Source organism: Mya arenaria, chromosome 16, assembly GCF_026914265.1.
Source record: "Mya arenaria isolate MELC-2E11 chromosome 16, ASM2691426v1".
In the NCBI taxonomy this organism is placed as follows: Eukaryota; Metazoa; Mollusca; class Bivalvia; order Myida; family Myidae; genus Mya; species Mya arenaria.
The window spans coordinates 35,550,384-35,569,578 of record NC_069137.1 but is presented as its reverse complement, the minus strand read 5'-3'; the positions used below and the strand labels follow the sequence as shown (position 1 = coordinate 35,569,578).

The following is a 19,195-nucleotide window of genomic DNA, read 5'->3' as shown; positions in this document are numbered from 1 at the left end:
TATAGCATGATTAGCATTTAACATATGAGGACATTTTGATTAGGATAACAGTTTATAAATCTAAACAAAATATAGCTTGAACACTGATTGCAGTGCATTCAATGTTGTTAACTCCTGCAAGTATATACTTTAGAGTTGGACAGGCTGGTATGTAACCTGAGAATAAGAACTACTTAATATTTCGTAGTCCAATGCGCAATATATTTTCTTTATAAACGGCCTTTATTAGCCATCAAGATGAAAAACACATGACGCAGTGGAATTGATACACATGTTTTAAACTTAAGGTGTAACAACAAAGAACATCGTGTATTGCTGCTATATTTTATGCTCTGCAAAGCACTAATACGGGTCACTATTTTATAGGCTAGATCGTTGCGAGTCTTTTTTTATATGGGAGTCTATATTTTACAGAAAAGGAATAATTTAATCTTAAGAATTTTGACTGGGGGTCGATCTAACATGGGGGTCAAAATACATTCGTGTACCAACAAGCTTAAACAAATTTATGCCAACTAAACTTATCTCTGTATTCGAGATACAAAGAAATGAAATAATTTAAACCGCAAAGCTCTGCCACGTGTATCAGATAACGTTCTGACACATAATCCAGATCCGTATAGCTGCGTAGCTATACATTTGACGAGATAGTATATAATATTTCAAAATCATTTCAGGGATCAGCCATTATGACAAAGCGCATTAAACGTATCTAGTTAAAATTCCAAAAGTGATACCATTACATTTACATGTGATGGGGGATAACCTCTAGGATACCAAACTATTACAAAACGTTTTAAAACGGAGAACCAATACATTGCTGTCTTACACTGATCATACAAGGTCAATGATAACAGTTGAAGAGTTGAGACGAACGTTCTCGGACATTCTTTTTTCAGTAACAAATTGTTAAGGATTACATTTGAAGAATCACATTTTGTAAGTATTTTTCTTTTGTTTATATGATTTAAAAGTTGTTTGAAACAGCCCGAGTTTCGCACATACAATGTAATGCCAAATAAAACTCATGTGTTTGTATTTTTTCCGATATTATCTAAACTACAAAAAGGATGACAATATGATTATGAGTACAATTATTAATTTTGCAATAGGAAACGAGTTTTTTACTTTGACTTAAGAATTACAAGCTCATCGTTATACAAACAAATATACAAACAAAACATAGCATGTGACATGTAAAACAAAAAAAAATAATGGGTATAAGGTTTCCTTAAACACATAAAAAAGAAACAAATTTGTGAGAGTAAATATATATTATCTAAACAATCAATTTTATTAAACGGCATTCTCGTAATTAGTCAGAAGTTTGCAACTAAAAGGGAAGTTTCAAATTATGAAAATGTAGCTGTTACTATAACCTATACTATAACTTTTTTTCATTCGGGAAAGCTTAGGTTTAACATTTTCATCAGTTCAATGAAAACAAAAATGTAAACGAAATAATGTATAAATGTTTCTGAATGGATCGGAAGAAAAGCCCGGGTTCGATTCCCGCGCGGACCAGGTCATTTCTGTTGTGATTGATTATGAAATCCTTTCTACGACCATTTGCACAGTACCACTGCCCTTGGCATGTACAGGAGTTGTCAGTTCCTTGCAGAAGTGAAGGCACCTAGTACTGGTTCACCGCCCAGGATAGGTGTGCGGTGATTGAACTATTGCTTGTTTTTGCTATACTGAGTATTTAAAATTCCTACGTGATGCAATGAATATTTAACATTTTGCAGTTATTTTTATTTTTTGCTGTAAATGATAGGGTTACTGTAGGGATAATACATGGTTTAAAAATAAAACTGGACTATCTAACACAGATTTCAATTAAACATAACCATATCAAATGGTGTTGGTGTTGCAAGTTAAATTTGTTAAATTCCAGCAATTAATTTGAATACTAAGCTCATGAGTGATCGTTCTCTCGGATCTTAAAATGTTTGCCACAATCTTTACGTGAATTAAAAAGTCATTGTGCTAACTGTTCCTTTTAGATGGTAAACATATATTAGAAAAAAAAAACAGTTTAATAATTTATGCTGTATTGCAACAATTGTTTTTCTATAATCAGTTTATACCATTGTTTGTTGATAAAGTGTTTTTTATCAAACAAGCGTTATAGTTTTATTTTACAATAATAATTTGGCTCACTTATTTTGATAACGTGATGATCCATTTTGCAACATTGAGATGTATCCCAAACTGACGCGTTTCCACGCAAAGTCAATATCATAACAAAAAAAACAGAGCCTATTTTATGATAAATTTGTCCACCAGGTATTTTTTGGCAAAAATTAACTTATTAATTATTTAATTAGAAAGCAAAAGTAAATGTATAAATATTAACAAAGTTAACCAAGATTAATTTAGGTAACTGACCAATTCAAAACAGATAACTGATTTCAAAGAGTTGACTGTAGAAAATTATCTTGACCAACGCAACACACATGCACATTGTCATATATCATTACATTATATAATTATACATTACATAATTGTATACATGTGACCATTAGCATTTAAAAACAAAAGATACATAATAGTTTTTAGTTTTGAAATCAAGAAGAGTACAACTATGGCAATACTGTGTTATTAACTTATACATATTGAATATACTTTCATTAAACTGTTGTAATTAAAATATCTGCAAATTTCAGAAATTCAACCTCAAATTTTTCAAATTATTTCAGTTTTGGGCCATCTGTTTACTGTTACTGACCTACCACGAACAGGACAGTAAACACCGGAACAAAGCTGTTCTGTTTCGAAACATTCCTTATCTCTACCACACAAATGCCTTTATCTGCACATTTATAATATCAAGTAACTCAACGACAAAATACTTGCTGACTTTATAAAATCAACAAAATCTATGAAAAGCTTTGCTGTTGTGGTAAATCTTATTATTCTATTTGGAAACTGTTCAAAGTTTTGTCATGTAAGAGCCAGGCATAGAAAAGATGGCGGGGCCCTGGTAGTAAGTTACACACTGATATGGTTATTGTACTGTACAATGCTGATTGTAATGGCTTCTTTTCTCATCTGCACAAGAGGAATTTCATTTGCATCTGGTGTATTCTCAGTGGCTCTGCGAACCCTTGTACAAAAATCACAACCAAAAATTCTGCAGAGTCATTATCATACTAAAGCAAGTATTTATCATTTATCAATTTGAGGTGCCTGATCCCACTGACACTTACCTTCTCTCTACCATCAGCTAGGTCGAAATTCTTTAGGCAATTACTTACCATTTTAAAAATTATAAAGTCGAAAAGGCTCATTTCCTTGACAAATTTAGGTTTTTTTCTCTTGCTGATCGAACTATACGTGCCTACTAATGTGTTTTGTATATTGTCATATGTCGCGAAGCACTCGTGATAACAGCTAGCACACAGTCATTCTCGTTCAAATGTGTGTCCTTTTTCAAGATATTTATGCTCAATCGATGTTAGTTAAATTTATTTAATGCATAAGTATCCTTCCGAGAGTAATGTGATGAAATAGTCATGAACGATTCAATATCTTGACGAACAGTTTAAAGCATATCGCCTAGAGTTTTGTTTGATCTGCTCCCATCAGACATACCTCTTCGATCTCTTCCAGCCGCACCAGAAATTCCTGTTTTGCCATGTTCTGTTTCTATTTTCTTTTAAGATATATCCAAAGTATACAGGAAAAATCTTTTGCAAACTCTACTTGCTGTATTTTCAATTAAGTGAGGATAGTAAAATTTGTGTTGTGTAAAAGTGTGTTGTCATCTCAAATGATGATTTTTTTTTCTCTTGCCCTTTTTGAATTGTTGGTTAATTTGAAATTAACTATTTTTGTTTAGAACTGCACCCTAACTGCTAGTATGAAGTAAACATGCAACTGATAGTGGCATTTAGATTGACATTTAAGTTAAAATCCGGCTTTAGGTTGTATTTAGTGTCTTTGCTTGCCCTTTTTATTGATAATATGTTTTTCATTCCTTCGCCGTTTAGTGGTGTTCCTCTTCCAATCCATTTCATTCCTAACCCTCTTTTTACCCCGTTGTGAACTTTGTATATTTCAACATGAAAGTAATCTATGGTGTTATCATCACTGCTTGATACATGCACCTCATTTATATTGTGCAAAAATGTTGAGGTATAATTAAGTGTTTCTATAAATTCATCATTTAATAATCACTGTCTCAAGTACTTGTTTTTTAAATACAATGTTTACAAAATGTGAGTTGTCACTATATCAGCTGCTGTTCAAAAGTATTTCCGTTGGTTTAAATTTTGTTTTTATATTTAACCAATACTTATTAAGATTAGCAAAAGAAGGTAGAATAATCCCTCAGTGTACTCAGAACTTATCAAAATTTATAATTTGATTCCATTGCTTTGACAACTAACAATTAAATGTAAATAACCCCTAATACCGGTTCTAACATTTTAAACCTTTTTGATGTATATTTAAGTTGTACCATGGTATCAATTTTCTTCAAAGCGCAATATAGGTAAACCTACTATTTACAGCTTACTAGTAAATATGTTTTGATGAAGATACAAAATTATTTAAAACTGGTAATTTTGTATAACAACTTAACTTATTGACACATTCAAAATTAACTTATATTCTTGGGTGGAGTATCATTTATAATATGTCATCACATTCGTCCGCCTGGTATATCGCTTTTTATTCTTCTCATTTACCTTTAGAAAACCTATATCGTCTGTTTGATCCCTCTCAGATTATATTGTATCCGTCCTTTTAACTGGTAACCTCTTGTTATACATGGATATTCTATACGGAAAATACGGCGAAGGTACAACTTTCCATGAGCGATTCATTCTTACTTTCGGTCACTTTCATGACAAGTTTTGAGGTAGTTGCTTCTTTCCTAATCGTTTGTTATCAGTTTAAAGGCAACTTTTCTTGCGACCTTACATGTACGTGTAACATAAAGTGGATAAAAGTCTGCTTTGTTCGTTATCCTATTTGAGATGTTTTTTGTACAAACTGAATGATACCATTTTGTCGAGTATCAATTAGTATACAAGTCTTAATGGTATTTTTTTCCATTTATGTTTATATCATAAAGAATGCATAATATAAAAACATAAGTACAAAATTATTAAACACGCATAATTATGACATGATATGCAACGCTTATAGGAATGATGGGATACACACATTAATTGTAACGATACTCAGCGCTCAAGGTTGTCTTAAAGTCACACTTTTAATTGTCTAATTGTTGTCATTAGGGATTATATTACTGCTCACGTAATGCTATCAATAATGAAATAAATAAATGTGCACATTTCTTTGGTCTTGATGTCAGCGTCAGTTTGTTTTAGACAACTGAGTTCTGAGTCCATGAAAGCATTTTAGTTATTGTGTTATTTTGATTAGCAGTACTGGCCGTGATGCCGTATTTCCGCATAGGTGTGAACGTTGAACGTGAAAATGTCTACATTCAACTTTTCGACGCAGTTGAAGGTCATGTGCAACTGTACTGCAAAGGCCGATTTCATAAATCATCTCAGTGAAAAAATAAATTTTCATTAAAAAAACGTTGAATTTAAAGGAAATTAAAAGAAGTTTCTACAAAATCATAACGAATGCAAGATAAAGCCTATGAATAATTTGTTGGAAAATAGAAGGTATAATTTTAAAATATTTGTAGTTCAAATTTCGAAATATATCACTTAGAAGCTTAATGAATACAGCTCAATTGGCTGCACATATGTGATAAAACCGATCACTGCTGAAACACGCCATAAATTATCGTGGAAGGTAGATTTTTGTGAGTTAACAATCTTCTTCCAGGCTGCTGTAGACGGTAGTGAAGATGTCTAGCGATATAAGTCCTTGTATTTTATCATGTTATATTTTCGCATGTCACAATCAATGTCAGGAATAAAGTCAATTTGACTAGATTTGTTTCTTATGATGAAAACCTGTAGCCTTTAAACAAAACATCTTCGTTGGAGTGTTTTTGACTGCATACAGCACAGGTTGTGAAAACCCCCCATAAGAATACGTTTGTCAAACTATGCAATCATGAGCTCGTCATCCTAGCAGGCACGGGGTCATTACTTAGGAAAAATATCAGAAAAGGAATTTCATTTTCAGAAAATTATGTATCATCATAAACTGAATAAATTGTACATACTTATATATGGACGATAAAATGATTTCGACCTACTACTACTACTACTTCTACTACTACTTCTACTTCTACTACTACTACTACTACTACTACTACTACTACTACTACTACTACTACTAATACTAATACTAATACTTTATCAGCACTTCCACTGCATCTGCCACTGCCACTGCTTCGGTCTCGTGTGACACGGATTCTTCCACAAACATTTCGAAGTGATACAACAAAAATTTTCAATATGGATCAATTCAATGGTTTGCTCTATCCCTTGTTACTACTTACAATTGTTTGCCGACGCTGATTTATTTTCTTGTTTTGCTTACAAATGAGTGCCGACGATGCTTTATACTCCATTGTTGTTTTGGTGCCGATGGTATTATTTCATCACTTAGTATAATATATCTTATTATCGTCTACACCTTTCCTTAAATCTGAACTCTTACAGATAGAACGTTTTGATAACATTTTCTCTTTTTTTGTGTTGGAACGAGCCATATTTTGCGAAAATCCATGGAAACAAGGGATATAAGACTGCTGACAAAACATAGATCGCAGATTTTTATATTTAAGTTATTTTTTTATGTTTTATGCATTTTTCTTTAACCGTAAGTAACGGGCTAAGCCATAAATAATAAATTTTCGAAACGGCAAATCTACGATCTGATCTTTTGTCAGCAATCTTTTCCCATTGGTTTGCAAAAAAATACTCTTTCCAAAACAAAACAAAAAATTGTAAAAACGGTAAATCTGTGAGAGTGTAGCTTTAGAATACTACGAGTATATCCGAATTATTATTGTTATAACTACTGATTTTTCTTCAAGTTAGATTTAGTATTCATAAATTATTTACCTTTACATGAGAATTATTCATACTCCAAGGTGAGAAACTTGCTATATATGGGCAAACAGATATTGAAAACATAACTTCCAATTAAAAAAAGAGTTTTTTTTTTATCAATTTACCTCTACTAAAATGAGCATGTACGAGTATACATATATCAAAATGTCGCGATACTTTTGACATGTTTATAAGAAAAGACAGATATTAATTTTAATTTATATTCATGTATTTTTATTGTTTGTTTGTTTGTGTGTTTTTTTATAAAATCTAAATAGTTCAATAGCCATATACCATGGACATTGTTCTGAGTATAACATTAACTACATGTAACAAAATGTATTCACTGCATGTTCAAAGTATACGTTCATAATGTACGTGCTGTTTGTTTCTTTTTAGTTAATCACTATGGCGACCGGTAGCGAACAGAATGTACGTATATTTTTGTATACTTTTGTAAAACTTATTTTTTATGTTAAAATAATTATTTGTTAAAGCTCGATTGTGAAAACAGCTTATTCTAAGACACCGAGAGAACATACCTTTGAGGAGGCTCGAAGTGACGTTGTGGAGTGAACACCTATACTGAATATGATTTATATTTATTCATTGCCATATTCCGGCACCTGAGGAATCGGGTGTCTATAAAATCAGAAATGCACCTTCCTTTATTTTGACATTTTAAGTGTATTATTTAATAATCAGAACATATTTGACCGTTTAACATACTTTGGTATTAAATTTAAATACAATGGTTTAAATGATGTTATTATAATGCTCAATGAACAAGCCTTAAATGTTTATAATAATCTTTTATGTATATTCAGCAGAGTAAAGCTAGATTTTAAAACGAAATTATTACTATTATGTTGTGCCTATTATCACTCTCGGTTGTGAAGTCTTGGAAATCTATAGTTTTACTGAGGTTGACAAGCTACACCTTTAGTTCTATAAACACATTGTTGGTGTCCGACAACTGATCTCGCGGCTGTTATTGGTGAGCTTGGTCGTTTTGCACTATCTGTTGTATGAAAAGAGAGAGCTCTTAAATGATGGCTTAAATGACTTCCCCAAACTCTATTATAAGTGGTTATGATAGGAATGTTATAACATTGTATTCGTGAATATGAATATAAAACTAAGTAAGGTTAAAGCTTAAAGCTGTTTAACACCTCCTAAATAAATTTGAGTTTATTTTTTTATTAAATTTTAACAACGAAATAAATCATTTCCCATTACTTACACAAATACTTTATGACCATTATATTCAGACATGGTTCGATATAGTGAATTCACAGGGCAAGTTAGAATTTAAATTAAAAAAGTATATCGACAACATCGACGAAGAGAACCATCGAATTGCTTTATCAAGATTCGGAGTGACTGCCCATTCCTAAGAGCTTGAAACTGGAAGACACAAAAAATATTAGAGAACTATGTACCTCCAATATGGTTTTATCAGAATATCCCTTTTTATGTATTTGTCCTCTATATATAGAATTTAGAACTAAATGTAATATAAACAGATCGTTTAACTCTATTCGAAAATTTGTATCTACCTTATCTATTAATAATTATCAGGTACCTTGCCAAAAGAAACGATACATTTGCTATCGGTGTCTCTTGATTTTTTTAAATGTTACATACAGTAGCATTTGATTGTATTAATATATGTTTATATTGTAAATGCGTAAATGTTAGCATGTGTATGTACTCGTGTGTAGCTTAAATTATAGTTTTCAAATACTTACTTGTTTGTATGTTGATACTTTTCTCTTTTCTTTGTATTACCTTCTTTCTTTTTTGCTAATATTGGCAATACACTGAAACTGACATAATTGAGTATGAGTCCATTCTTTCGTTTAATGCAAGACATATACCAGTACAACAAATACAAATACGCCATGTGCAGAAAATTAATAGAAAATCGTCATGTCAAATCATTTTTATCATTATTATTATTATAATCATTATAATTATTGTTATTATTATTATTGTTACTATTATTAAAATTATAATTATTATTATGATTATTATTATTATTTTTTTTAGTAGTAGTAGTAGTAATAGTAGCAGCAGCAGCAGCAGCAGTAGTAGTAGTAGTAGTAGTAGTAGTAGTAGTAGTAGTAGTAGTAGTAGTAGTAGTAGTAGTAGTAGTAGTAGTAGTAGTAGTGGTAGTAGTAGAAGTAGTTGTAATAGTGGTGGTGGTGATGGTGGTGGTGGTGGTTGTGGTTGTGGTTGTGGTGGTGGTGGCAGTAGTAGTAGTAGTAGTAGAAGTAGTAGTAGTAGTAGTAGTAGTAGTAGTAGTAGTAGTAGTAGTAGTAGTAGTAGTAGTAGTAGTAGTAGTAGTAGTAGTAGAAGTAGTAGTAGTAGTAGTAGTAGAAGTAGTAGTAGTAGTAGTAGTAGTAGTAGTAGTAGTAGTAGTAGTAGTAGTAGTAGTAGTAGAAGTAGAAGTAGTAGTAGTGGTGTTGGTGGCAGTAGTAGTAGTAGTAGTAGTAGTAGTAGTAGTAGTAGTAGTAGTAGTAGTAGTAGTAGTAGTAGTAGTAGTAGTAGTAGTAGTAGTAGTAGTAGTAGAAGTAGTAGAATTAGTAGTAGGAGTAGTAGTAGTAGTAGTAGTAGTTGAATTAGTAGTAGTAGTAGTAGTAGTAGTAGTAGTAGTAGTAGTAGTAGTAGTAGTAGTAGTAGTAGTAGTAGTAGTAGTAGTAGTAGAAGTAGTAGTAGAATTAGTAGTAGGAGTAGTAGTAGTAGTAGTAGTAGTAGTTGAATTAGTAGTAGTAGTAGTAGTAGTAGTAGTAGTAGTAGTAGTAGTAGTAGTAGTAGTAGTAGTAGTAGTAGTAGTAGTAGTAGTAAACTCACCAACACGTATTTTCAATGAAAAACAAAATCGATATTTAATAAATTCCATATATTTCATTTTTCTTATAAATTCTGCTAAAGTAGTTATAACTCAATCAAATTAAAGAAGTTTGATATCATAAATCGATGGATAACATTGTTTATTGCCTGTTTGTCTAATGATGTAAGAAACTCTGCTATCAACATTCCTGTGTGACATGTTATATTTTTTTTATACACTCTCATGCCAATTAACTTATTATTTTGTTTTCTGTGTTTGTATCATTATCTATGTTTTTGTTTGACTGCATACCATTTACATACATGTATATTTGAAAAATTGTGTCATTGATTATAAACTGTACATGCTTACATCAGAATAAACTTTATGTATGTATGTCTAAACTTATAATTAAAAATAAATTGATATAGAAAGACCATAAAATGAATGTGTCAATAACTTTAGGCGAGTTGTTTGTACAATTCACATACTACATTTAAATCAAATGCAAACAAAAGCTCATAATATCTTACAGGAATGTCTGGGATTTGAAACTAATGGGACTCGATATTTTCGGTTTGGAGTTCGACCACATGTTAATAGTGTATATTAGAAGTCGAAATCGATGCATTTTACAACATTCGATGCGTATTTGTCTTGCAAATTAACATAATACTGACTAGTTTAGAGGGTGCGTGCATATAGTGTCCCTTTTCCCGGTACGGTCGTATAAAGTTTAAAAGAAAATCTGCAATGTCACGAAACCAGATTTTAATTAATGCAATAACGTACTTCGTGATATATTAGCTTTGATTATCTAAATCATTTTTGCTATTTTGAGTGACAGGGATCTTAACAAAAAAGCATCTGACAACCTTTACCCCAATAACCCATAAAGATATCAAAATGTACATGTTTATATCAACAGGATTTAAACGAAGTTTCATCCACTAAAATTTATACTATCTGCAGCTTTCTGATCTCAATGTTTGAAATAAAATGTGTGTTGTTAATTGTAATGTTTTCGAAAATGTTAATATAACGATACTTATCAAACTGCCGCTAGTAGTGTTATTTATCTTCCTACTACTACTACTCTAAAACGTACTAATGACATGCTATAAAACAAAAAATAATCTAACAAAATAATGAAATTGTTTTTTTTTTTCTTTTAGAAATATGCAGATTTTAAAGGTTCAGACAACTTGACGCCGGGAGAAATCATTATAGAGCTAGACAAAAAACTGAATGATTGGAAAAACGTGCCTGTGAATATTGCGGTCGTAGGGATCACGGGAACTGGAAAATCCGCATTTGTCAACGCGTTCTTGGGACTCAAACATAACGATCGGAGGGCGGCTAATGTCGGCGTTGTTGAAACTACGAAATATATATCAAGATACCCGCATCCAAATACCGATAAACTTATTTTCTGGGACGTCCCTGGTATTGGAAGTGAAGACTTTCCAGCGGCAACATACCGCGAGAAAGTTAAAATGAAATCATACGACTTCTTCGTTCTAATGACAGCTCGTCGCTTCATGGAAAATGATGTGAAGTTGGCACAAATGATAGAAGCGATGGGAAAGAAGTTTTTCTTTGTCAGGTCCCAAGTTGATGTTGATATTGAAAGCGAAGCCAAACGCACTCATCTACGTACTGAAGATGTTGAAGAAAAAGTTCTAAGCAAAATACGAGAAGATAGCATCTCAAGGCTCAAATCCCTTGGAATGAACGACCAAACAACTTTTCTGATAGATAACTATAGCATCGACAAGTATGACTACGGTGAATTGATCGAAGCAACGCAATCTGGACTTGACCAAATGCAACAATCTGCCGTGGCGTTTTCTTGTACACACTTAACATCAACGTACCTGATTGAAAAGAGGGCTCAAGATCTATATTGGAGAATCCCAATTGTTGCGACAAAGTGTGGTCTGGTTTTGTTAGATTCATCCCGCGTGGAGGTGATGAATGATGAAATACGTTTGTACCGAAAGCAGCTCGGCATCGACATCGAGCAAAAGTATTTGTATGAGCCAGGAAAAATAGTCACATGGTTGAAAGGAGTTGTCGGACATTTTAGCAGCAAACTTCAAGGCCAGAGTATTGCCACTATTTATACGGTGTTTGCTAGATTCAGAAATAATAAAACGTACGAACAAACAAAAGAACGACTAGAAAAAGAATTGAATGGTTTATATAACCAAGCGATCGAAAACACGAGAAATATGTATACATTGACTGCGGCAAAAGGAAATCCGTAAAATAAAAGATTTGACAGAATTTCGACTGAATATCGTAACATCTATGTTTCTATAGACATACTGACATGTTAATGTGAAATGGAAATAACATGGACATTTCAAGAATCCAAACATTTGAATGACAACATTGTAAACCAATGTAAAAAATATGCATTGTTTTAGTAAATATGTGTAAAACGGAGTTAATCCCTATTATAAAAAAACAGGATACGACATTTAGGACGGCAACAATAAAATAGTGTACGTAAAGAAGCGATTGAAAATTAGAGAAAGCTGAATTCATAGGGAAAGTGATAAACTAAAATAAATGATTTCCTAGCACTTAACTGACTGAATATCTCGTTACCTATGTTTCTATAGACAGACATGTTCATGTTCTTGTCCAGTTACCGAGAATTCTTTTAAACTTAATAATGTAATGAAAACTACTGTACCATTCTAAGAATTTCAACATGCAATTGAGAACACTATTACACCACTGCTGGATATATATTGTTTCAGAAAATGTGTGTGTCGAAGAGAATTATAACAAATAACGAAATTAACAGGGAAAGCATATTTCGGCAACAGAATACAGATGTTGAAACAAAAGGTTTGTGACAACAAACCCAAGACTCATACTTTAGCTGAAACAAAAGGAACATATTCACAGCTAGTCTACTGATACAGATTTAAAAACATATAATATTAACAGTTGCAAACCAAAAGTATACATGAGACAAACAAATAAAAGCAAATAATTATTTCTTATCAATGTAGATTGTATGCGTGTCACGTGAAAAAATGTTTTAGTTGTTTGGTACATTATTCAATTTAAGTTTTGTGGTGGTTGCAACATTTAAAATGGTAACAGTCGGTACCTCGTGTTTAGAAAGGACCACTCATAAAAAACTTAAACGAGGCATTTAAGTAATAATGTAGCGGCGGTGCTCTTTCTTGAAGTTTCTAAGTAACTAATTCTCGCATCGATATACTGAAATGCAATTGTCGTGTTTTCTTTGTAATTGGTTTTATTTCAGCTTTATGTTCAATGACTATATGTACTGTTTTTCATTTTGTTACGACTGAAGTATTGGTTTCCGCTTATGGGTTTGTGTATCCTTGAGCAAATGTTGCGATGCTCATTACTGTCAAATGCAAATACTCGTATTTAACGAAACTTTTACTATCAGTTATCTTTATGATTACCTTCTGAAGGATCTCTATTCCAGAGTACACATTTTCCATGAATGTAAGTTGATTCAGATCAACGTGACAAAACATGTACAGTGAACGTATTTAATTAATTAGACACGTGAAGACTATCCTTTTCGTTAACGGTCTAAATATTAAATACATATTTTATTGATTTTTTTTTTGTAGATTTGCTCTATATAATATTTTTGAAAAAATATAGGCACATCCGAAATGCTTAATCCCATCATTTTAACAGCTACTTTTTATCACGTTTTGTTTATTTTTCTTATCATTTACATGTGCATTTATGTATAATATTTTAAGCAGAGAATACACTTAAATTGCCATTACCTATCTTTGTTATTTATTCCAATATCTGTAGAAAAAACAAATATTAACATATGCTCTGCCATTAATATTGATTACGCGGATTACGGAGCAGTGCAGACGTGTTTTTTTGTGTTCTAACGTGACCTTAAAATTTCATAAGATACACTTAAGACATAGAGTTGAAATTTATATGTGCATATTCGTAAAACTGAGAGGAATATCGCTAATGCTTCTAGTTGGATCTAGTTGGATGCCAATTAATTGGTTGAGGAAATATCTTGGAAAATAATTAAACAGCGTTTGAAACAAAGGAAAGTTATATTTCGCGCGCAACTGGGTATCATTATTGGTTTACTGCGGATTACAGTGCTCTATGAGCGATTACGGTACATCAAGTAGCGAACACCTTTCACGACCCGAACAAAGGATTTAACTTCTAGGCGACAATTAAAGAGTTGCTACACATGTCAACGTTGCTAAGCCCCAGCGACCCGAGGGTAGTTGTCAACAATGAATTACTAAATATTAAAAAGGAGATGCTCGATAAATCCGACCTATCCAACTACTCTGAACTCGACAGGTCCGATGGCGAATGGTCGCAAGCCCCACTGCCGCACCAGTTCTTCGAGGAGCTAGACGATAAATTGTTTGAACTGCCTAAGGAAACCTTCATAAAGGACATCCTTAAAGTCCGCCACGGTGATTATACAATAATCAATGAGTATCGCGAGCGCCTGGCGACTAGAGCGCGGCCACTTCCGGGATGCCCGCAAGGTAAACTCGTGAATCGCCGTAATACAAGCCACCAGAGAAGAGAGGATAAATGCGCAAGTGACTGTTACACTATCCAGGCATTCATTAATGGCGAAAGAACGCGTGACATTGTTGAAGTGTTTTCAACAGCGAGTAGTCAGAACGAAACTGTGGTCATTGACGACGATCTCTCAAATTACAAATTCCTCCAGCCGGACATATACGTGATCCTATCACAACTACAGTCTGACATTAAGGAAATTGGAAGACAGCATGCTAGTGACTCATTCACTCTCCAGCAGTTGCAGACTGATATTAACAACGTAAGCGTCGCTTTCAGAAGATTTAATGGAAGGTTAAACAGTGTTCTAGCAGGCCTTCCCAGGCAAAATACTGATTAACATTTACAAACACTACAGACTGATGTATCGAGGCTCGAATCGAGCATAAACAATATTTTGTGGCTAACGACAGTGAAAGTGCTAAAGAGCATCCGATCGAAAATCATATTGTTAAGCCAAAAGAACCTGAGTACACCGTGCAACGACTCAATGAAGTCCCCATAAGAACATACAGCGAGGTTCTAAGCTCCCCGCCCAATCAAATAGTTGTCAACGAATGCAACACGTGAGATAACCCTACACGACTGACGCTAGGTGGTAACCATAAAATGCCATCCACCCTTGAAGGGGCTATACCAGCGACGATGAACACGGTGCATAACCAACAAACCCAGGCTGGTGCCGTCGTTGAAGCAACGCCCCAACAGCCCAATGTAGCAGACAATAATAAAAAGCATACCGGTACTGTCATGATTCAAAATACGTCCCACAGGCACTCGAGCGAACCGGAAGCCCATCACTATAACCACAGGCAATCCGAACGATTTTTTGCCGTAAGGAGAAAGAAGACATTATCCTATCATATCGGGAATATTGATCCTAGCGTGACCGAGGATGATATCGTCGACTATCTTACGGAGGGCGGTGCACATGCCAAACAAGTAAGACTTTTTCGTGGAAAGTATGGTTCTTCAGCCAGAATAAATATTTACCCCGAGGACATATCCGTTGTCGAAAGCGAGAACTTTTGGCCGGAAGAAGTAGTTTTTTCGCAAATGGGTCAGCAAGGCAGAGTTTGAGCATGAGCGGAAGTGGGAGAGACGCAAGACGGACGTCCGGCGCTATGGTTATATCAGGGACGACGACGACTACCAACGTTACCATGGCAACAACCAAGGTCATTCTTCAAGAGGCCGCTCCAACGACGATTGGTACGACCGTGGCTACGACCGTGAAGAAAAGGACGACTGGGACCCAGCCAGAGACGAGTATTAGTTCGATAGTGTTCATTAACTGACCGCATCTAGTCCGTATATGTACGTTCAATTATCATGATCAGTGTTAACACAATACTAATTACAATTATGATCTTAAACATTGCATGTTGGAACTGTAGAGGTATTATGTCATCTGCTTACACGTTAAGCTCTATTTTAGACACGTATAAGGTGGACATATCACTTATAAGATCACAGATCTCTGAACTTCTTTGATTCTATTACAACTAATTATGTTTCATACGTGAACATAGACGATTCATTAGATCCCTTTAGTATGTTACGTTGCGGAAAAGCTGGTACTGCAATTATGATAAATAAGCACTTGTGCAAGTATGTATCAAAACTAGACAATATTAACAACAGCCGAATCCTCGGAATTGAACTTAAGATTTATAACCACCTGCCTCTATATATATTTTGTATTTATATGCCTGCCTGTAACGATCTCGATTTGTACAAAGAAACTTTAAATGATGTGAACGCCCTGTACGCATTCTATTCTAGAATAGGTACCGTCATTCTAGCAGGCGATTGGAACGGGCAAATAGCTCAAGGCGTTATGTCACCTAAATCCGTATTGCTAAAACGGTTTATGCATCAAAATAATCTGCAATCTGCTCAGAGTGTGAATGAATTCAACGCTGATTTTACGTTTATTCCTAATCGTACGGGACTCGATCATGTATTTATTGAAAAGTCAACGATCAATGACGTGTGCTCATACAGAACTCTGTCACCTGATCAAATCTTAACGTCAGACCACCTGCCCATAATAACTTCTTTTAAAATGCAAGTGTCAACAACTAAATCCGATAAGATCATTAAAATACAGTGTATATCATGGACGAAATGCACGCACGCTCACTTAGTAAATTACAAAACATGTATAGCCCATACCCTTATAGTACAGTAACGTGCGATCCGGACGAGTTAAAAGAGAGACTCGTCAGTGCGCTTCATTCAGCCTCGGTACACCTTCCTATAAGCACCTTTAACGAGCACGTAAAACCATACTGGTATGCGGAGGTAAAGCATTCCTATGCGCATGCCCGGCGTGCAAAGAAAGAATGGTATGATCAAGGTAACCCCGCGACGTCCATTCGCAGACTTTTCGAGACTATAAAAGCGCCAAGCGTGAATTCCGGCGCACTCAGCGACACCATCGTGATACGTTCGAAAACAAAGTGTTTGATGACCTTGATAAATCCGCTGAATTGGATCACAGAACATTTTGGAAATCATTGCGCGCAAGAAGTGGCAATTTCGAACTATGTAATTGTATTTCCGTAGATAACCATTCTTACAAACATGAAGAGGTCGCTGAGGGATTCAAACACCATTTCGCGAAAGTATTTAGTGCGACGACATCGGCTGATAATCTAGATTCAAGGCAACACTTCGAATTAAATGACTATTTGTAAGAAGATACGTATGTCACGAACACTATTACTAAATTAATTACATTCACAGAGGTGAATAACGTCATAAAAAGCCTTGCACGAAAAAAAAGCCCAGGTTTAGACAACGTACTAAACGAACACGTACTTAATTCAGGCACTGAGTTCACTTCGGGATTGACCTTACTGTTCAATAGCATTATCGCGAACGAGTGCGTCCCGTTATCGTGGCAAACGAGTGTCCTCATCCCCGTCTACAAGGGAAAGGGTAAGGATAAATCCGACCCCGCTAGTTATCGGCCAATTTATTTGATACCATGTTTCTGTAAAATATTCGAAAAAGTTATCCTTAATAGGCTAAACACATTCACAAAACTAATGAAAATGGACTTCCCTTGCCAACAACAACACGGATTCCAGAAAAACTTAAGTTGCATAACAACGTCCTTTAACTTTCAAGAGACTGCTCTGTACAATATTGAACGTGGCAGCGACGTCTACGTGGCGTGTCTGGACCAGCGCGCCGCCTTTGACACCGTGCGGTACGGCTCTTTAATGCAGAAGCTCGGACGTCTTGGCGTCAGGGGTAAGCCCCTTCGCCTGCTTCAATCGTCATATAATAACTTGCGTTGCGTCATCAGATATAGCGGCCAGTCATCTAACACCTTCGATATTGTGCGTGGGGTCCGTCAGGGTGGGGTCATGTCTACATTTTTGTATCTAGTCTACGTCGACGAGCTACTCCATACTCTAGAAAAAAAGTAAATATGGTGCAAAGGTGATGTCTGTTAAATGTAATAACCCTACATTCGCAGACGACATCTCCTTACTAGCAACTTCCCCCAACAGTCTGCAGAGTCAAGTCGACATCGTATATAGATACTGCCGCCGATGGAATATCGAAGTTAACGTAACAAAATCGCCAACCATAACAATTTCAAAACGTCGTCGTCCCCTCCCGATAAGTGTTGTCTCTGGCGACGCTCTTATATCAAATGCACCTTTTGCAAATCATCTCGGTATACTTCAAAAGTCGAACTGAAAAATAGATGAACGAATAAGTGGTCGAATTCAAAAGGCTCGAAACTCACTTTTTTCAATCATTTCACAGGGCGTTCCCCTTATACGTGAACCCTTTTACCTCAGTAAGCTTGTATAAAAAGGTTGTTCTACCAACACTTTTGTATGGATCTGAACTATGGAATGACATGTCTAAATCCGATGAAAATAAAATTGATGTCTTCCAACACTTTGTATCAAAGAAAATTCAGGGATTGTCATTGCGTTCACGTTCAGATATGGTACAGTCTATGCTAGGGCTACACAGAATATGTTCTGAAATTGATAGTAGAAAGCCTATGTTCTTACATAAATTATTGTCCCTTCCTGACCATTGTAATACGAAACTAATATTTACTTGCAAGTATTATATGTATATACGTGATAGAAACACAGCTAGATCAGGATTTATTCCCGATATCTGCTACATCCTACAAAAGTATAATATTGTTCATATGATAAATGATTACATTGTTGAATCTGTTTTGCCATCCAAACACGTTTGGAAAGCACATGTCAAAAGAACAATTAATGCTTATGAAATCGACATGTGGAACACTAGAATAGAAAATGATCCAACATTTATGTTATTTCGTATACTGCATCCACGTATCTAACCATGTGTCATTTACGTCGTAAGTAAACAACGATCATTTCGAAACACGACGCTAGCTATTGCTAAACTATGGTGCAAATCAATTGTCTTAAGAAACATGTACTGTATAAAATGTAATTGTATTTACCAAGAAGAATTATCGTATGTTATTGCCGAATGCGACAACACTGTCCATCTACTTAATGAGTTCTTAGTGCATGTATTGTCAATTTGTTCAAATGACTTTGTAACCGAACTTGTTAGTCTTGATGCCATTGGTTTCTTTCTCCGTCTTCTTGGCGCTCCTTTGCCGCCATTACTCGATAGTTCGGATGAATACGCATTCCTTAACGTGTCGTATTCTTTTATTGTGAAATGCATGAAAGCTTACTTCTCATAGTAGAAGTATGTCTGATGTCTAGGTACATGTACACTTATAAAT

General features: G+C 34.6%; 1 protein-coding gene across 1 annotated transcript; it reads left to right on the top strand.

Annotated features, from left to right (window-relative positions):
* Window positions 1–695: 695 nt before the first annotated feature.
* LOC128222583 (interferon-inducible GTPase 1-like) lies at window positions 696–13,517 on the top strand. The gene is made up of 3 exons (XM_052931669.1): window positions 696–939; window positions 7,395–7,427; window positions 11,007–13,517. Exons 2-3 carry the CDS (start codon window positions 7,404–7,406, stop codon window positions 12,099–12,101), a joined length of 1,119 nt encoding a protein of 372 aa, XP_052787629.1. The 5' UTR covers window positions 696–939; window positions 7,395–7,403; the 3' UTR covers window positions 12,102–13,517.
* Window positions 13,518–19,195: the final 5,678 nt, after the last annotated feature.

What these genes read in the sequence shown, in the direction of transcription:
- LOC128222583 (XM_052931669.1), top strand. Translation starts at nt 7,404, where the DNA reads ATGGCGACCGGTAGCGAACAGAAT. An exon ending in CGACCGGTAGCGAACAGAAT is followed by an intron (nt 7,428 to 11,006) that starts GTACGTATATTT and finishes TTTTTCTTTTAG; the next exon opens with AAATATGCAGATTTTAAAGG.